Consider the following 21,901-nt stretch of genomic DNA (forward strand, 5'->3'; position numbering starts at 1 on the left):
AAAAAGTCTTAGTCTATGAAGGTATGGTTAACAGAACTGTAACTTGAAAATCTAGCAAGTTAAAGAAAACTGTAAAATGTAGAAACATTATTCAGTAAGAATAATCACTAACAACTGTATATATTTCAAATGTGCATACATACACATAAGATCATGATCAAATATCCAAGTAGGGGAGAAGAATATAAAAATTCTTAAAGGGTTTATACTGTATCAACCATTTATTTAGGTATTTAATGAGAACAGAAAGAGTCATCATATAAAATTACATGGCATAAAAAGTACACAAAGATCTTAGCAAGAGAAGTCTAAAAATCAAGGACAGCATAAAAAGCCAACTGTAAAACAGTGACAGTTATATAAAGAAGGGCTAATGCAGACCAGAGGCAACCTGAGACTATGGATGAGAAAGAAGGCTGGCTCTTATGGTCTACCTACAAAGACTTAGAGCCAAGCGCCTTCACATATGCAGAAACAGTGGGGTCCATGGAAACTGCTAGAGAAGACAGATGGATTAGCACAAACCCACTTTTCCACAGAACAGAAAACCAAAGCATACTCTCTGTTCAGGCTGACCGTATAGTCAATCCCAAGAACAAAGAGAACATTACCATTAACAAATAAGTATAAATCATCCTAAAACTAAAAGATCATTTACATTTTATGCTATCGTGACTACCTTTAACAACTGGAGTTGGTCAAATGTTAATTCCTTTACTGGAATTTCAAATAATTCAACTGGATCAGCATCAAATTTCTAAAAAGAAAATAAAGAGAAAAATAAGCCTTTAATTATTACTGAATGTTTACCCTAGCTGGGCGGAACACCCCAACTTAGTCAATGATGAGAACTGTTCAGTGGCCACAGTGAGCCCATGCAGGGGAGCGCCTCTTTTCTGCCACCACCTTCTAGCTCTTAAATTCTGGCTTTTGTTTTTGGCATGGGGGGAGTGCTTGGAAGAAAATAACAGCTAGGGAGTAGGATAGGGCCTTGAAGACACAGAGAACAAAGCCAGAAATCAGTTATTTTCCCCATTTCCTATCATGCTGTTCACATTTTATTTGACTTATATATCAATGCTACTTGACTAGGCAATCAACATGTACAAGTACTGTATAAGGATTAATTTCTGTCAGTACGTTCCTAAACTTTTCTCAATCTTTTAAACTTAAGTTTGGTTAAAAAAACACACAGAAATGAATAGTCACGGGAAACAAATGTCTGACTAGCTTTAAGGAGTCATACATAACGGGAACTCTAATCTATTATAAATGCTTTCCCCATAAGCAAATATTTTATATTTTAATACCACATCATGTGTCACATTATTTAGGCACCTCTATCTTAAGGAAATGAGTTAATGGGCCACCAATAAATCATCAATCCAACAAATATGCTAAATCCATTACATTTATATTCATTTATGTACATAACAGTGTGAACCCGTGTATGCATAAAGCTTTTCTAGGACATAAACTATTAAGAGTAAGGGAGTGTGACCAAGAAGAAAGGGGGAAAGGAAGACTTATTCTTCATTTCATAATCTTTTGCAGTTTTTTTTTAAAGTTTATTTATTTTGAGTGGGGGGGGAGAGAGAGAAAAAGAAAGAGAGAGAGAGAGAGAGAGAAAATACCAAGCAGGCTGTGCACTCAGCACAGAGGCCGAAGTGGAGCTTAAACTCACAAACCATGAGATCATAACCTGAACAAAAATCAAGAGCCGGACCCTTAACCGACTAAACCCAGGTGCCCCTTCTGCTGTTTTATAATGAACATAAATTTGTTTTATAAGGAAAATACCAGCTTAAAAGTTAAAACTAAAAACATATACAATACCATGTACAATACAATACTACTTTTATTCCCTAACTCATCCAGGTTCAACAGGTAAAAAACAGGATCAGTAATACTCTTCAATTAACTTTCTCAGATATTTAGAAATTACAGCTGGATTCATTAACCTCCATCTTGGTTTCTAAGATCTTTAGCACTCCATTCCTTCTTTTTCCCTTTTCCATTGATTTTGTTCCCCCAAGGCGAAGTAATCTGCTCCTTTTCTATTAAGTTGTACTTTACCTCTATCATCTAAACAGGTGCATATCCTCCCCTCCCTCTCCTAACAACATTTTACAGAAACAAAAGTGTGCCTTTCTATATATCATATTAATCCAAACCCTCTATAACTGATTCTAATCTATGAGCAGGCGGAGGCAGGTGCCCTGCCATATCCACAGGTACTCCCAACAGCGTGTCTGGGAAAGCGTAATGCCTGACAGCCAATTAGCCTGAACTTTCAATCATCTTTAACAGAAAATGATACTCAACAATTTTATAGAAAATGGCAAATAAACTCTTAGTTTAAGTCCTTAAGAAATCACTTAGTTAATTTCCATACTAAAGTTTAAGCACTATGTAATGGTCACAACTAGGTATGTACAATTATAATTTTAAAGAAACTATATGGATTTTCAAATTTCCTTCTGGACTCCCTCCATCATGCATTCTCTATTCTATCTCCAATCCAGTCCAGGTACCTTCAGCCACATTACCACTCTCCCTGCCTCTAGTTTGTCCTCTTAAATTCCCCTTACATCAGGCACTTACATCTGGAGGTTCAGTTCTGAACCTTCCTGGCTCCAAAGTCTGTCACATCTCCCTAGCTCCTAGGTCTACTACACCCCTTTCCTGAAGCCCTCCACTATCTGGCTCCAGAGCATTTTTTTCACTGTGGCTCTTCTCATTTTGCCAAATCATACTAGCATATTAATTTGAGAAAAAGCTTGAGGCAGAAACAGAAGGGAGCCTAGAAAACACACACTATGGAAGCTTCCTTTCTTGCTTTAATACAGGAACTGTGGCAAACTGACATAGAAGGCACCTGGAACGTCCTTTTGTTAGATAATAGAAGAAAGCAAATTGAGCAGTACAGAGATCCTGCTCTAGGGAATTATGATTCCCGCCTCCTCACTCTCCTGATGTTGCAAAAACTTGACAGGAAAGAATTGGTAGTAATTAACTGAGAAATGAACTGATCAATTCTATTTTAAAAATAACTAAAAATATACATATACATAAAACAAACTTCCTAGTGTTCAAACTTATCTAACTGTAAGAGTTAAAAATGAAGGTATTTCAACATACCTTTTTCATGGTCAAACAACAGGTGAGATCATGATACACCACAGGCACAAAATCTTTCGAAAGCTGTACATCAAATTCTACAAAGGCTGCACCCTAACAAATAAAGGAAACAGGGATTTGAAAAACTTTATCTGGTCCACAATCATCTGAAACTACAAGGACATAAAAAATTTACTGTTCACTATAAACTTACAGACCTGTACAGAGAAACAAAAAACTTCTTCATGAGTTAATGTTACACTTTAAGCTTTTTCTAAAAAGTAACTTCTCTGAAAACAATTTTAAGTATTTACTTCACTGTGATAGCACAGCAATTTTTTCCTGGCAAAAATATTGCACTGATACTCTTGAAAACGTCCCACCACTCACTCTGTGGCAGTGGCCGGCCTCTACTACTGCTATTAGCAGAAATGGAGTCCACCAAGAGCCAGGAGTAGAGGTCCACCTTGTGCGTTATGGCCCCTAAGTCCCAGAGCTGGAGAGCTCTGAGAGTCTCTGAGGCTGGAGAGCCTCAGAGATGAGGAGGGAAGAGGAGTAAGCCGCAGTGCCTTAGCTCTGCTCCCTGGTGCCCCTGAGCAACACGCCTTCCAGCCTTTCCTGGCAAAACCCCGAAGCAGCGTAAAGCGGAAAGGATGGGTGCTGCTGACAGAAAGCAGCAATGAGGTCAAGAACTGTGCTGCACAAGCCCAATCTCCTGACTGAGCCACAACAGGATGGAGGATGATGAGAATGAGTTAAGGATGCATTTTTCCAAGTCAGATCCACTCTGATGTAGGAATTAATCCAAATCAAGCTGAGAACATAAACTGACCCACAGAGGTATGCATTCACTGAAAGAAAGCCAGGTGGGATCAAAGGAAATGAGGTCTGAGAATTCTGTTTGTTACTGCAGCCCAGTGCCATGTAAGGACAGATGATATACCTGTACCCCTCCCTGAGGTTTAGGTCACAGAGAGGTGTTTAACTTGTGAGCACACATGGATCCCAGACTAGAATTGAAGGAGCCCATTTCCTTAATGACTTCTGAAGCAGAGTAAGTTTAGCTTCTTCTAGGACTGTAAACAAGACCGTAACACACAGCTTTTCTACTGAACAAACCCAAGCACCCTTAAATAATTATACTAATTAAACAAATCACAGCTCTTTAGTTGAAATATTTAACTTTACAGGATCACCATTGTTCAGGAAGGTAATTTTACCAAGTGATCAAACTTGATCCCAAAATCCATGTGTTAGTGAGTGCTAATAAATAAGCCAATAATGTACCAGAACCTCTATAGGGATACTTCTAACATTAAAACAAACAAGCCTTTAATAACTAGTATATGGCATTCTGAAATGTGATCCATATGAATTACAAAGCATCTCATCAGAACAGGGAAGAAAAAAAGGCTGAATGAAATCCTCTCTCAAAAAGCATGGAGACAATGAAAGTTCCCTAACAGGGATTTTCATGTGTTTACAGCCAATAAACCAATGTTTAGAACAGTTAGCTACAATGAACAAAAACTGGTTCCAAATAATAAATAGAGCCCAACATACTCATTAGATTTAATATAATTTTTTAAACACAAAGACAAAAGTGTCCACTATCAATATTTTTAAACATTAAAATAATATAAAGTGTCATGAGTTATAAAATGCATCATTTACGTACTACTTAAGGGGGAAAAAAGGGCTGCCGATCAAACCATGACACAAGGTTAAGAAAGCTGTAAAACCCAGACCCATTTCAGAGATGCTAAAGTATGAAAAAAGTACGTCTTAGAATAAGTTTGTTCATATAAGTGATAAAGTTAAACATCTCACTAATCAAGTTTACTTGCTGAACTATTTTTAAAAAGGCAAAGTTTAAGGCATGTGGAGGACACTGTGGAAAAAAATGAAAATAAGAGAATGAGATGGTCCTCCATTTTCCCCTTAGCTGACCTTTGGAACATGAGGTCTTTCAGTCAGGTACAGGGGAGCAGGGAGACAGGGGAACCTCAGGTTCTTAAGTACATCAACTTGCAGTTGCTGAAAAAAAATTACAAGCTACAAAATGGACACTTTATAACTGGATAAAAGGAGTTAAGAAATTTAACATAAGCTGGTATGCAGGATGTTAATTGACAGACTGAGATGTTACACCACTATCAAATCCTTCTAATAAGCATTATTCCCAAAGTACCTGAATGAGCACATTATTCAGTTAATGAAAACCAATGCTTAATGGGGAACATTTTTCTTGCCCCAATCACTCAAAACTTGTAACCTCAAACCAAGATGCTAATGATTCCATTGTTTTCATACCAATCTTCCCCCAAAATCTGAAAACAAATGCTTAGAGATACTTTATCTTCAGTTAGATGGAGATTCAGAAAAAGCATAAATTTTCAACCTACTTAACTATTTTTTTTAATGTTTTATTTATTTCTGAGAGAGAGAGAGAGAGAGAGAGAGACAGCATGAGCAGGGGAGGGTCAGAGAGAGGGAGATACAGAATCTGAAACAGGCTCCAGGCTCAGAGCTTGATGTCAGCACAGAGCCCAACATGGGGCTCAAACCCATGAAAAGTGAGATCATGACCTGAGCCAACGTTGGATGTTTAACGGACTGAGCCACCCAGGTGCCCCTACTTAACTTTTTAAAGCTATTAATGGAAGAGACTCTCCAGGCCCACATTTCTCTACTTTCCTACCTTAGGACCAACAGTCCCAAGTTGTTTAAAAGAAGAGAGTGTCACTTACATGACTAGCAGCATTTCTTAAAGAAGCAATAGTATTTTCTTGAACTTTAGCAAGCCTGAAAAGGAAATATATAGATATACAGTTATCGTCCACTATAGAAAAGATAAAACAAATATAAGAAAGAAGCCAACTCTATCTTCAACAATGGAAACAGTTCTTATTCTCTATTTTGAGGCTACTTCTGCCATCACCAAATTAAGACTGTGATCGTCACTTAGTTGGTATATGCATTTATTCCACAAATAAAAGCTCTAATGATTATAGGTATTTACAAGCCTAATATACACATATCCCACACCCACACATACCTCCCCAAGTGAGTTGACCAATCAAAGAAAACAATCTTCTACAGTGGCATGAAGTATGAGACACAGATACTTGCTCCTTGCAATGGTGCCTCAGATGACTTAAGTGTTGGCAGACCAGGGGAATGGGGAAAGGTGGACACCCAGCAAGGCAGCAGTATGGAAATGATACCAAGAATAGGTGAGGAAACTGAGTCCCAGTGAGGGCAGCATGCCAAAAGTTGGGATCACAACACACAGACTGAAGTTTGGGCTGCCTCCCCGCATCAAGCTTTTCTGGATTTCTCTTGTTAATGTCCCTCTCGACATCAGTTCAATAGACAGACTGACCAGATCGTCTTAGGAGACAGCTAGTCTCCAATGAATTTGAATTGGGAACCTTAATGAATTACATTTAATCCCAGGTAATAATAAAAGGTTCGTTTGATCTTTACTGGGCCAAACCAATGGAACTTTATCATGCATAAGCTACCAAATGCTAATACCACTCAAAGAGTCAACCTACTGAGCAGTTGTTGTAGAATTCCCCGCACCACGATGTCCAACATCCAATGGTGTTCTTGGCTTCCAATACTTGGAAAATGAGGATTTCATGTCACAACTGTATCCTGGTAATGGCTTAATAATTATATAGTCAACTTCCATAGAAAAAAAAGGGAAAAAGCAAAGTTAAAGATGATTAAAAAGGCCACGATGAGCGTTTAAGTGGTATTACATTTAAATACCAATCAAACCAACTTTATCAATCTCTATCAAATAGAAAATAAGTAACAAATCAAAACTGATTCAAATAAAGCTTCCAGAAAATGTAACAGATGCCCCTTATTGTTACTGTAGTAGTTAATATTCTAAAACAAATTAATTTAATCACCACCATTCTAAAAACCTCAATTTGAGACTGACTAAAATTCTAACTTAACCTTTGCTCATTGGTAAAGGGCCACTCTGCTTCTCCAGGCTTACCTCTCACTTTGCCTATTGTTTTTCTGGAGTTTCTGCTCATGATGGGAAGAGTGAGAATTCCAGCGCTCTTCCCACTCTCGGCAATGGTGGATGACAAGAGACATGCTGTCCCCACGTGTCCAGGAAGGGCATCACCCTGAACTACGTGTTCACTGAGATCTTCCTGGGGGGGAGGGGGAGAGGTTAAAGTAATTCAATTTCTTATACTTCAATGTTTCCCATTAATTCAGAATCTATGGAGGAAGATCCATAAAATATGAATTAAATTTATATTCAAGTAATTCAGATAGCTTCTTTGTAATACAAATGATACATTTTCTTTCAATATGTAATATTTTAAGATTTCATATGGTATTTGATTACTCCTGTTGATTTGCACTTCTGATCCTCTAACATGTATTAGGTGAATTTAAAACACTGATAAAGTTTCTAAGTACTCTTATATTCAAAAACTAATAAATACCAGTAGTGAGCTGTTAATGTGTTATTATAATTTCTAAAAATGCATCCACATAGGTGACATAAAGGGATAGTTAGCTCTCTAGGAAACTGATTACTCACTCTGAGATTACACTGGATAATTTATCAGCCTAGTCTATGAATGAAATAGTATTTGTAAAACTGCTCACCAAGTGAAAAGGAGGTTAGGATGTTCAAGAGAATATTAAAAGGTCCTTGGGGCACCTGGGTGGCCTCAGTCAGTTAAGCGTCCGACTTCAGCTCAGGTCATGATCTCATGGTTGGTGGGTTCAAGCCCCGTGTCGGGTTCTGTGCCGACAGCTAGCTCAGAGCCAGGAGCCTGTCTTCATATTCTGTATCTCCCTCTCTCTCTGACCCTCCCCTAATCACGCTGTCTCTCTCTCTCTCCAAAATAAATAAAACATTTAAAATTTTTTAAAAATAAATAAAAAAAAAGGTAGGTCCTTAAGAAATAAGGAAACATTCAACCAAAACCTCATATTTTTATAATAAAGTCCCTCAGATCTTATTACTTAGGGAAGACTGAATTACAGATTTTTTAAAACTAAAATTCCTTATTATAGTTGTGTGAAAGGAAACACTTTAAATCCCATACAATGCAAGGTAGCCAAAAATGCCAGTTGCAACAGCTATGCATAAAGATTAAATAACTCAGGGATTATAATGATTTTATAATTATGTGTAACAAACATTACTTATGGGTTTAAATCTATTCTGTATTCTGTTATTTTCATGAAACTGTGGCTAGGTGCTTTCATCTAGTGGAAACGGGAGTGCAAGTCACAAAGAGCACGAGTGCAAGGAAAGCAGTACACATAACCACTAGCAGGGCAACAAGGACCTTAGCAGAGGACCCAGCATGACCGGTGGAGAAGAGTACCTGTACAGCCGGCACGCCAGACAGCTCTAGTGGTAACAGTCACAAGTAGCTCTGGAAAGCTGGCAGCAGATTCTAAACAACTTGGCACAATTTTCATAGCAACTATTTTTTACTACATATTTATAATAGCAAGTAAAGTTGCAAAAATGAGTTCACTGTTATGATGAATAAGAATTCATAATAAAATGCCTCATTAAACCACAGGCTTCAGTCATGAAGAGGCCTCAATTATGCTAGTTAGTTACACTGAGTTGCCCACCAATAGTTATACAGTCTGCCTGTCCCTCTATTTGCCCTTAGAGGCTCCTTTGGATATTATTCATTTATATTCAGAACAGGCACAAGGGTGCCTGGTTGGCTCAGTTGGAAGAGCATGTGACTCTTGATCTGAGGGCTGTGAGTTTAAGCACCATGTTGGGTGCAGAAATTACTTAAAAACAAAAAATTCTTCAGGGCGCCTGGGTAGCTGAGTCAGCTGAGTGTCCGACTCTTGACTTTAGCTCAGGTCATGATCTCATACTTTGTGAAATCAAGCCCCGTGTTGGGCTCTGTGCTGGCAGCACAGAGCCTGCTTGGAATTCTCTTGCTCTCTCTCTCTCTCTCTGCCCCTTCCCTGTGCTCTTTCTCTCTCAAAATAAATAAATAAACCAAAAAAAAAAAGCAAAGAAAAAACAAGTAAAACTTTAAAAATCTTTAAAAAAAGGCACTTACATCAAGACATCTGGTTTTGATGTAAAACATCAATTCAGCTGAAATTTTTTTATAGTACTTGAGTCTATCAACTCCAAGTTTTTTAAGCCTGCTAACATGTATAGAACATCTAAAAATATGTATGATCATGGGCTTACACAAATCAGACCAAATAAAATCAAAACATGTAAAAATAAGCCCATGCTTACATTCTTTCTCAATTCCCTCAATGAAATAATCACTTACCTCAAAAAAATCAAATATTAGCTCCAGGTTATCTGGTTCCATTGTCTGTATGCTGTACTCTGTCCAACGATCAGGCTGTAAGCCATACCCACACTCTGGCTGTGAATGCCTGCACTTGAATTCATGGTCGCTTATTAAGGATATCTCCAGGCTGTTGGACATTTTGTGAAGAATGGTAGGAGACACCCTATCATCGTCATCTTCTTCCAAGCCCTCTAGTGTCAACTTTACCCTACATAAAAGGAAAAAATAATGAAATACCAAAAAAAAAAAAAAAAAGGCAAAGGAAAACTCATACGAATGTTCCCTAAACGCTAAATGCCCTGGGGGCGCCTGGGTGGCTGAGTCAGTTAAACATCCGACTTCAGCTCAGGTCATTATCTCATGGTCCATGAGTTTTGAGCCCTGTATCAGGCTCTATGCTGACAGCTTAGAGCCTGGAGCCTGCTTCAGATACTGTGTCTCCCTCTCTCTCAGTCCCCCTCCACCCCTACACTCTGCCTCTCAAAAGTGAATAAATATTCAAAAAAAATTTAATTTAAACAAGTGTTCCTTGAATATGCAAATTCTTCAAATTACAAAAATATCATATTATATAAAACTACACATGCTACAGATTAAGACATTAGTTACGTTTCATAAAATACTAATGTTTTTATCTATATATATTTCTGCAAAGTATTAAGAAAACAAGGTAAATGCTCATTATGCTTAAGTTGTTTTCATTGTTTTTTAAAAAATGAATCTACAGAGGTATTTACTATTATCTCATTTATAAGTGGCTATCTCCAGTTCTTCCGAAAAGTCTTATCAAAGAATATACATATAAAACAAGCACAAAATTGAACCATATTGTTAGTGTACTTTAAAAGACTAGAGTTGGAAGCTGTATATTAAAATTTTTCCCCTTTCTTCTACCTTATCCACAGTGAGTCCAGGTACTCTGTGAAAAGTACACTATCAAAGAAAAATACTGTACCAGAAATATTTATATGTATGCATACTTTTTACATGTGTGATGTATTTATATTTATGTGCTTTCTAAAGGAAACAAATGAACAAAAAATAGACCAAGAGTCTAAAACGTTTTAGGCTTCAAGCAATGAAAACAAAAACCAAACTATCTAAGCCACAGAGCCACAAAAACCAGTCTCCTTCCAAGGAGAAGCAAATACTTGCATAGCAAACTTGTAATGCTACACAGTCAACTCAATTTTAGAATATTTCTTGCACCAATTGAAATGTACATAGATTAGGAGCGCCTGGGTGTCTCAGTCAATTAAGCGTCCGACTTCGGCTCATGATTCACAGTTCATGGTTTTGAGCCCTGCGTTGGGCTCTGTGCTAACAGCTTGGAGGCTGGAGCCTGCTACAGATTCTGTGTCTCCTAATTTCTCTGTCCCTCCCCCACTCATTCTCTCTGTTTCTGTCTCTCTCTCTCTCAAAAACAAACATTAAAAAAATAAAAAAGAAATGTCAACAATTATAAACTATTAACATAGAAGCAATGTGACCTGCCTTACAGAGTAACAGTTGCGCTATGAATACTTTTCACTCTAGATTTAAAGGAGATCTGATAGGGGCGTCTGGGTGGCTTAGTCGGTTAAGCGTCCGACTTTCGCTTAGGTCATGATCTCGCGGTTCGTGGGTTCGAGCCCCGCGTCATGCTCTGTGCTGCCAGCTCAGAGCCTGGAGCCTGTCTCAGTCTGTGACTCCCTCTCTCTCTGACCCTCCCCTGCTCATGCTGTCTCTCTCTCTCTCCTAGAAATAAATAAAAAACATTAAAAAAAAAATAAAGGAGATCTGATAACACAAACAACGGAATTGTATTAGTGGGGCCTGCTCTCTCTACATGACCTACTGCCTCCAACCACTGCTGAGGCCCGAGGTCTCTCAGAGGGCACATCTACACAAATTATTCAATTGGCAATACTGTTCTATAATCACACAGTAAAATCAGGCGTAATATTTCAATAATACAAACAAAAATCATCTTTTCTCAGAAGTCTAACTCTTATGAATAGTTCTAGAGAACTGATTCTATTAGCCTGAAGGAACATTCTCTACCATGATATATGAAAAAAGACCACAATTGGAAAGAAAGGTATGAAGATTTAAAAAACGACTATTTTGCTAATAGCAACGTGCTTTAGAAAAAAAAATTTAATAAAATTTTTCAAAAATTCAAGTTTAAAGCAATCCATGAAAGAATTTTAGTCATTTATGTTAAAGGTTTTCTTCAAGTAGCTATATAAAGGTTATAATCTATCATTATCTATAATCTATAATCTAAAGAGACATTGCTTTCCACTTATTGATGAAGTCAACTAAAAGAGAAATTTATATTTAAAACTTAGTGGTAATGATACAGAATAGCATGTCTAATGTTTTATTTAAAATGCATAAGCTTTTGCTAGGTTTTTAAAGTCCTGATATTCTTGTAGGTAAATTTACTTCCTATGCCATGAGGGTTTAATCTATCACTAATATGAATTGGGGGAGGGGGGGGTGGAGAACGTGGTCAGAACAAACACAAATCTCTGGTTATGCACAATTTTTTTAAGTTTATTTTTTTTAGTAATCTCTACACCCAAAATGGGGCTTTAACTCAGGACTCTGAGATCGAGTCACATGCTCTTCCAACTGAGTCAGCCAGGTGCCCCATACACAATTATTTCAATAGGAATCAGTTAATTAATAATAGAGCCTACCAAAGTATGGTTATACAAAAACATTTCTATATAAGCCTGAGTAACACAATAATATATACAAACACTCAAAATAACTTACACATAAAAAAGAATGGGATAGGACTCAGTATGCATCTGCAGTTCAAGCAGAACCCTAACCATTAATTATCTACTAGTTTCTTTAAAAACAATTTTTTTTTTGAAAGAGAGAGCGTGCGTGCATGAGAGGGGAGGGGCAGAGAGAGAGGGGGAGACAGAGAATCTGAAACAGGCTCCAGGCTCCAAGATGTCAGCACAGAGCCTGATGCAGGGCTCAAACTCAGGAATGGCAAGATCATGACATGAGCCGAAGTCAGGTACTTAACCGACTGAGCCAACCAGACACCCCATATTAATCTCTTAACTAAAGTCCAGGAAAGAAACTAGTCCTAATAAGCTCAACCAATTGGTTATCTGGTTTATCTTCTACAGCTATCTTTATTCCAAAGTCTCATTTTCTAAGAAGACACTTTATAACTGTATTTGCTTCTTTTCACATGTGTAAATAAAAGATTCAATTATGTACAAAAAAGGCCTAGAAACACAATTCACAAAGACAAGGTCCACCCAAAACCCTTCACTTACTCTCAGAACAGCCAGTGGAAAGGATGGTGAAGTGCCACCCACCCTGTCCCTGTTTTATGACTGCAAGAAGTAAGTACTACGGTACTGACGCAGTTATTACAGAACACTTATGGGTTATAAACGATAGCATCCTGTAATTTTTACTATGAAAACAGTAAGTATTGTATTATCAATTACTTCAGTTGCCAAAAATGGCCCTTTCAACCCAGGCTGACAGTCAGAACACAATGCACTACTTACTATTACTTCCAACTCTCAGTCTGTAAGTTATAAAAACTCAAATGATAGCACTGACCGGGTTACTGAGAAGCTAGCTCACTCAAAGGTATATATGACACTACAGAAAAATAAAGTTACTCACTATGTAGCTATTTACACAAAACTTAACATCTATTCTTAAATTAATATAGGATTAAAAAGAAACTAATCTGGAACTGCTATGATCACTGCTACTCTCATTGTGAAAAAGTCTGTTTTCAAGCCATGGAAATTTTAGAATACTGAAGGATATTTCCAATAATCATTTTTCTCTGTGTATGCCATTATCCCCTCATTAGCACAAATTCATTTCTGTCATATGAATTTTAAAACAAAGTATTGCAGGGGCGTCGGGGTGGCTCAGTGTGTTGAGCGTCTGACTTCAGCTCATGTCAAGATCTCACAGTTTATGAGTTTGAGCCTCATGTTGGGCTCACTGCTATCAGCTCAGGGCCCACTTCACATTTTCTTCCCCCTCCTCTCTCCGCCCATCTCCCACTGTGTGTGTGAGTGTATGGCGTGCATGTGCTCGCTCGCTCTCTCTCTCCCCTTGCCTCTATCACAAGAAATGAATAAACATTAAACTAAAACAAAAAAATAAAGTATTGCAACACTAAGAAATTGTAAATGGTAGAAACTACAAAAATACATACACTTGGAAATCAATTAGCTCTATAAAAACAAAATTTTCTGGTTTCAAATTTAGCAATTAAGACTAAGAGAAGTGGGGTACCTGGATGGCTCAATTGGTTGAGCACCCAACTTCAACTCATGTCATAATCTCACGGTTCACGAGTTTGAGCTCCGTGTTGGGAGTTGTTGAGCTCTGTGCTGACAGCTCAGACCCTGGAACCTGCTTCAGATTCTGCATCTCCCTCTCTCTCTGCCTCTCCCTTGCTCATACTCTGACTCTCTCTCTCTCAAAAAATAAACAAACATATAAAAAAAAAAGACTAAGAGAAATATGTTCACCTGTAACAATCTGAGTCAGGGAGGAAGTTCACTCTTACAAGACCCTTCAATTAGTAAATGTGACATTATCTATAAGTGGGTTAAAATCAAATGGGTCAGGGACACCTTCATAGCTCAGCTCAGTCAGTTAAATGTCTGACTTTGGCTCACGTCATGATCTCTGGTTCGTGAGTTTGAGCCTAGCATCGGGCTCTGTGCAGACAGCTCAGAACCCGTAGCCTACTTCGGATTCAGTGTGCATCTCTCCCTGTACCCCTCCCAGGCTTGCATTCTGTCTCTCTCAAAAATGAACATTAAAAAAACAAAAAGAAATCTACAGCATTAGTAAAACTAAGCGGTCTTAGTAACAAATACACATGGCCATACCTAAATCTAGATTTCTTTAATTTTTTCTTTGTTATTGAGACAGGAGGCTTTTCAGAATAATGCAAACGTAATCTTATTTCAGTCTGACATGTCAGCCATCCAGAATCCAGAGTTTCAACACCATCTGGCAGAGTAAATATGAAAAAGTAATTATTATACATATTGCTTTGAAACAATCTGTTAAGTACAACACACACTGACAATTCTAGTTCATGTTCACGTTTTAATACACTCAGGTTATATCACTGGAACTTGTCTCCAAAGTAAACATAGAGGTAGTATTAAATTTATCACTGAAAAAGACTTTATATGAAGTAAGGGACAAAAAGTTAAATGAATGTTGACAATTAACCATATGTTACAACTTAAGTAAATTAAATTTAAACTTAAGTAAATTCTCACTGCATCCATTATCAAAGTTATACAAATCTATTTCTGAAAAGAATACGTGTTCCAAATACCTCTAACCTAGCAGCTGTTTTACTGGGGATCGCTAAGACATTTGTAAAGCATCATGAGCTATTTAGCCACTAGACATGGAGCTTCACATATGAGAAGGTAAGGACAAAACTGTGAGTCAATTCTGTATTCTTGCATTTCTATTTTCTGTCATAAATAAACTGCATAATCATGCTAACACTGTGTTAGCATTATTTAACTTAAAGTTTCTTGCTACCATATGCAATAAAAGTTCCATAAATACCAGAGAGTTATCAACTGTTTCAAACCTGAGTTTTTTTTTTTTTTATCAGTAGGACCTGATAAAAAAGAAGAAACTGGGGTGCCTGGGTGGCTCAGTTGGTTAAGCATTTGACTTCGGCTCAGGTCAGGATCTCACAGTTTGTGGGTTCGAGCCCCACGTCAGGCTCTGTGCGGACAGCTAGCTCAGAGCCTGGAGCCTATTTGAGATTCTGTATCTCTCTCTCTCTGACCCTCCTCTGCTCGTGCTGTCTCTCTCTGACTCTCAAAAATAAATAAAAAACATTAAAAAATTTAGAAAGAAGAAACTTTTACGTATAATTTTAAAAGGTTTAATGATTTTCAAGTTTTAAAAATAAAGAAACCACTATCCTTTCTTAATTTTAAACTGTTCTCAGAAATGGACAAAGTTGGAGAATGGCTTTCCATCCCGAAAGCTAACTTAAGCTGAGTTTTAAGAGAACAACAACTACAAAGAAGGAAAGAAATGCTACTCATTTATAACTATACATAGTAATTAACATACAATAGAGGGACGTAATGTCATGCATTATAGTTAAGGACATGAGAAAACAACTCCATAAACCAAGCTCTCTAAAATATGTAGCATAAAAATAAAATCTTTTGTAAATAATGAGGACAAGACTCTAAAACACTAACACCAAAGCTATTCAAGTATTTTAGGCTACCTTATAATGTAATATAAATATAGTAATCCCAAAAAAATTAAGAAAAAGAAGATAAATTCCTATCCAAGTACTGTCAAAGCATGTGTATTTCTGAAGTGCATAAACACATATATGTAGTATCTGCTATTCATCTCTTCTTCACAGTCACTGTAAGCACACATTCTGCTCGCCCCTTTTATATCATTGACTTCTACAATATAAGATCTAAAATAAAAGTGCAGTTTAGCATGATAACGCTATTATACTGTGTGAATTCCAGTCACTGAAGACAACTTGAATCCTCAGGATAAAGTATTTACTGAAGCAGAAAAATGTATGAATGCATAACATTTTCAACATATTCAAAGTAAAAGCGTTGTCTATGTACTGTAAATGCATACACACACACACACACACACACACAATGCACAAACTTAGCTGAAGAGTTTAGAATGTTCAGAAACGTTAATATCAAACATGAAGTGTTAAAAGTAATAATAAATTAACAGTTAGGTATAATACCTTCAAATTAAGTATATTATCTCATACACCTGAAGTCACTAGTCAAATGAAAACAGAAAGGATAAAATTTTAAAGCTTAAAAATTATACTAGAAACTATTACGTAACAGAATGTAATTGTTTCTTGGATCTAGTCTCTATTTTCATTATCATGCTCTGTCATATTTTCCTGTGCTGTTTCTAATGAAATGTAAAGTAACATTTCAATTATTAGTTGTAAAGATTTTAAAAACTCGGTTCACTTACTGTGGATTCCAAACTGTCCATCGTCAATAATAATTTCACTTTCTAAAATTGAAGGAAAATAAGAAAACCTAGTTAAAATTCATGATGTATACAGAATGAACAACTGAGAAATTACCCACCTTAAGGATTTTTTAAAATATTAAATCTAAAATTTACAAGCAGCCCAAAGTGAATAAGCATATTTATTGTAGCCCTCAATAAAGAATTCCCTTTTAAGGAGACTAGCAAATGGTAAAAGTGCTTACAAACTTGGTGATGATTCATGGTGTTATAAGGAAGAGAAAGAAAACTCCTCAGAGAGGTGCTCTGGAGGTGCTGGGACAAACCTCTCCACCCACCAATTTATGAGACAGGCTGCTGAACAACAGTAGCTCCCAGCTGATTGTTTAAACCAAAAGTCTTGGCACAATTAAAATGCTTATTCTTATGTAGTGCATATTCTGAACTTATCTATCTAAAAAGTAATTCTCCTCAAATCCCAACTGTTCTCTATAGCCAGCTACAAGCTTTACAAACAGCACAAACTTACCTGCATACACAGAGCTGTGAGGGACTACCAAAAGAATAAGTGCTAGCACATTCCCTTCTAACAGAAATTTCAGCTAAATAAGAAAAGCTGGTAAGCACCCCCTTGAGAAAAACACTATCTCCCCTGCTACTTCCCTTCCCGGTTTTATTATAAACGTAAGTCTGATATATTCGTCAAAATAAGTGTGATAGTTTCCAATAAAGATTCTTGGTAGATTTCACGCAGCTCTTAAGTTTAGAAGTTATGTTTTCTAAAAGTATATTAATTTTTAAAAGACCAGAAACAAACATCTCACTTCTCACAATAAGTATATATATTTAACTGCAAGATGCTTCCAAACACAAATTATTTTTTAAATGTTTAATACCTAATTAATTTCCAACCTCAGTATGGGACTATTAGAATTCTAAAGAACACTACTATGAACATTCTAAATATACTATCAAAAAATGTATTAAAACATAAAAAGAAAATCCAATAAAGAGGATGGAATGAAGTATCTGCTTAAACAAGATGTGCTCTTGCCACAGAGTAAAGCAAGATCTCTCACTACTTTATAATCTAAGATAGCTACTAGCAAGCCATTTATTATCTTTAAATGCTAATTCTCTCTAGAAGCTAAAAGAAAACAGTTCTCAGCACTAAGTCTATTTACAGATGAATCCAAGTGGGTAATTTATGTATGCAAAATGAACTTCAAATTTTATAATCTCAGTATGGAAAAGGAAATTCAAAAATACTTGTATGAAGAGAAATGCCATGTTTAGGCACAAGGAAACTGAATGATGTTAAAAAAAAACAACAACTGAGTATCAATATTAACATAGCCAGCAGGTATTTAAGTAAATTAGGAGGAAAATATGTCTGCTACCACCAAGAAATCTGAATGCATTCATACAGGGTTATTCAAGTATTTACTAGTTAAAAACAAAACATAACAAAACACAGGATAAATAGGATAACTTACTCTATTGTTCTTAATATTCAAAGTTAAAAATTTAAGAAATCTTTGTTTTGGATTAATTCTTTCCTCAAATGTTCTCTAAGCTCTCTGAGCAAATAAAGCCATGGATGCTCAGTGAAGAAGAATGTTATTTCACAAACTTTGTAACCACTCCAAATGAAAAGAAATATTCCACAATAAATCAATCTAATCCCCTCCCCCCAAATAACTTGGCAAGCATTTCTAACAAAGTTTATAAAGAAAGGCAAATAAGAACTGTTTAGTTCTAAAAGATCCATGATATGCTAAGTGAAATTTGCAGTACTGACAATGCATTGACCTTAAACTTTAGAATAAAAATTTATTAAATCCCACTAAGCCATTGTGCAGCATATTAGTAACTTTATGCATATGCCTCAAACAGATGCAGTTAATGCCCATACCTAAAGGGGTTATTGATCGTGGTTGTAGATGAGTCTCCCACTTGTGAACTATGACTTGGCATGGACCACCGATAGTCTGCAATTTAAAAGTTAAACGTCTGCAATAATTTCTTATATCTTATTTTCTACCCATGACTCCATTAGATGTTTGTGGCCTAAGTCTTATACTAAATATGAAACCAAGAGATTCATCTTGTTATTTATCAATATTATATGCCAAAAATCAGGAAAGTACCAGGTCACAAGACATGATGAGTGCTGGAAGAAAATGAGGGTGAGGCAGGAAACAGAGAAAAATGAGATGAAACTGGCACATAAAACCATCTTAACCTTATTCTTAAATCTGCCTACAATATTCAAAATATTTTAAAAGAAATTTTCCATCTTTAGCTGATGTTCTGTCTTAAGTTAAACTTAACACCAAATATAATTTATGCTTGGTTATGTCAGCAGTCAATGAAGTATTACTGAATAAAGTATCTCCTCTTAAGTAACTCTCCAAGTGTCTGGGAAAAGCCTAAACTCTGTGATAGTAGGAATAGTGGGTACAAGTACTTCAAGATCAATGATCACAAGTTACTGAAGGAACTAGAGGGCACAATAAAGTTCTTTATTATAGTAAGTAAATAACAAAAACATAAGATTTCTCCTAGAAACCAATGTTTCTAAAAAACACAGGAAACCCTAAAAGAAAAGACATGTACATGAGTAGCTTTGAAGAGTAAGTTTGATAAAAGCGGAAACATCTAGTTTTACTCCTTATGCCTTAGAGCTCATAAATTCATACAGTGTAACAACTAATACTGTCTTCTGTTATGAAGTTCTCTTACTAAAAGCAGAAAATAAAGCTTTATGTATTAATATCTACAGCAATTTAAAAAAATGAACTATCAACACTTGGACGGATGTACTGTTTCCTTATTTCCCTTTAATTATTAAAAAAAAAATTGACTAAACTTATGTGCCAAAAATAAAACCTTTAAATGTACATTTTAGAAGCAAAATTTCAAACTATAACTTTGTAAGATATTTTTACAATTCTTTTCACATCTTCAGAAGACATTTAATAAAAACACAAACAATCAAAAAAAATAAAAAATCATTATCACACCACTTAGGGATAATCACTGTCATAATCTTCAAGCCCTTTTCTAAGCATACTCTTAAAAAGTACAGAACTTGTAACTTCTCTCTATATACTGTAAACTTTTAGATAACATTAAATACTCTTCTATATCATGGTATAGGATTTCAATATTGATTAACAATAAATGTGCCAAATGAGAACAAATGAGTATGAGACAAATTAGGCACAGAAAGTAATTAAACACAAGAGATAATTCTGCCACTTAAAAATAACCAGAGGTTGAAATCTTTTTTAAAACTTGCAAACTTTTGAACTTGAAAACTAAAATAGCATTAGCTATTCATTCAAATCATTAATCCTGGTATAATATAGGAAATCCTCATTTTCTCTAGCTGAATACCTAGAGGGTATTCAGGGTTTTAAGGGTTCACTTATGAACTGGTAGACTGGGCAGATGTTCTTACGTTTTGTTTTTAACGTGAAACTATTCACTATTCATCTTAAATATGGTGAATTTCATTTCCACTAAAAATAGGGAGATACATATAACCCTACATCTGCTAGATGTTCTTTACTACAACTTTTCCCTGTCACATTTTTCTGTATTTGTTTTTTAAACCTCAAACTTTCTAATGCTCAAAAGATGCAAATATATGTATTAAAAAAGGCACAATGTTTCTTAGCAATGAACAGCAGCCGGAAAGATCTAACATGTTTGACCTTCATTTTTCTCATGTCCCCTGCATGCCCTTCTTCCCCCAAAATACCCTCTTTGCTACAAAGATGGTGTAGATCTATATTCTTATAGAAGTTACTAACCACAGGTGACTTCAAAGGGTGCCAGGAACATAATATTAAATATCAGCAAAGATAAGAAGTGGAAAGAAGAGTTTGTTCTTGTATTAATTCAGGTGTGTGGGGGAACCTCACAAAGTGTTGACTACAATATCTACATTTAATCATGTAAGAATAGCCCTGTGGATAAAATATTTGATAAAGAACTTATTTTAATAATATTTCAACAACTCTGCCCTCATCCGCTTTAGCAGCAAACACACTATTCCCAGCATAAAACAACCTAGGCTTGACAAAATGGACCATTTGAGGAGCAGTTCAAAGAACTGATTCAACAGGTAATTTATAATTGTGTATATAAGTGTCCACACTACAAATCCATGTTGGTTGGTAAAACAAAATGTTACAACATAGAAAAAAATTCACCAAGTTTTAAAATACTCTGAACTTCCAAAATTCTTGTGACTACTTTATTAAACTTTAGAAGGTAATCTTAAATTTTTAGCTTACTGTAGTTCTTAAGAAAAATTTAAGACGTAAGCACTGAGAAATTAAAAATCTCAGTAATGACCCCAAAACATGCAATCCTTTTAATATGCTAACTGTAATACACTCATTCTTCAAATGACTGTATTTTTTTCTTTAAAAAAAAAAAAAGAAAAGTTCCATTCTGTAAAAGGTTGCCACAATTTTAAGTACTTTGGAATCAAGTGAAAGTGGATCTTTGAAGAAAATATAACATTAGCAGTCCAAGACAGTATTCCATTAATAGCACTGATAACGTTTCACAATTTAGCATATATTAAATCAGATTGTTGCTGAAATATTTCCAAACAAACATGTTAACAAAAATACAAAATAATCTATTTCTGAAAAGAAAGGAAAAAAGCATAATGACTGCTTTCTTAAACAGTGACTGACATCACTCAGCAACATCAAAAGCACTGAGAGAAACAACATGTAGACTCAGGTTTTTGATCTGTTTTGTTCTAAACAAACCATGTAGCAAAATTATCAACAAGTCATGCAAATATCACTGCTTTCAAATACAAAAAATGTAAATGTAACCTAAAATTTTATTGACTGTTTTTCTACATTTTGAAAAATTAAAAAACAAAGATGCATATAAAAAGGGGTTCTGAGAAGTTTTTATTTATGATGGCAGAGGCTAGACCTATAGCTATTTAATAATCATTATTTTTAATAAGACCCATAGGAAAATGGTCACCTATGGGTAGGCAAGTAAGCATGAAGTGAAGAAGCTAGACAGACAGACATTTCTGAGATGGTTAAATTTGAGATTAACAGCTGAGGGTATTTAACATCCAAAATAATTTCATTAAGAAAACCACTGTACAAAATGAGAACCTGGGCTATTTTGAAAATAAACAATGATATGCCTATCACAGATGATTGATTTTTTTTTGTTACAGGATTTAAACAAAAATCAAGGGAGATTAAGAACAAAGCAAGAGTTTGTAATGACCTAATTATGAGTAAATGTTAACACCTATAAAAATTGAAGCAGGTAAGTTGCTGGAAAATAAAGAACTATTTCCACTGAAATGAAGGAAAAGACTCCAAAACAATAAAATTAAAAATTGGCTAACATTTCACTATAAGGTT

At 35.7% G+C, this 21,901-nt stretch overlaps 1 protein-coding gene across 7 annotated transcripts in view; it reads right to left on the minus strand.

The window, feature by feature from the left end:
- Nucleotides 1-21,901, minus strand: part of GPCPD1 (glycerophosphocholine phosphodiesterase 1) — a 52,108-nt gene that overhangs the window by 15,163 nt on the left and 15,044 nt on the right. For all 7 annotated transcript variants that reach the window (XM_039224018.1, XM_039224034.1, XM_039224037.1 and 4 more), the window contains exons 5-13: nt 18,394-18,469; nt 16,479-16,520; nt 14,345-14,468; nt 9,435-9,666; nt 7,139-7,301; nt 6,681-6,813; nt 5,871-5,925; nt 3,142-3,234; nt 680-757 (exon numbers count right to left, since the gene is read on the minus strand). In XM_039224018.1, the coding sequence (XP_039079949.1) occupies nt 680-757; nt 3,142-3,234; nt 5,871-5,925; nt 6,681-6,813; nt 7,139-7,301; nt 9,435-9,666; nt 14,345-14,468; nt 16,479-16,520; nt 18,394-18,469 (996 nt within the window). The remainder of the gene's footprint in view (nt 1-679; nt 758-3,141; nt 3,235-5,870; nt 5,926-6,680; nt 6,814-7,138; nt 7,302-9,434; nt 9,667-14,344; nt 14,469-16,478; nt 16,521-18,393; nt 18,470-21,901) is intronic.

This window comes from Hyaena hyaena, unplaced genomic scaffold, assembly GCF_003009895.1.
Source record: "Hyaena hyaena isolate Hyena2069 unplaced genomic scaffold, ASM300989v1 scaffold_16, whole genome shotgun sequence".
NCBI lineage: Eukaryota > Metazoa > Chordata > Mammalia > Carnivora > Hyaenidae > Hyaena > Hyaena hyaena.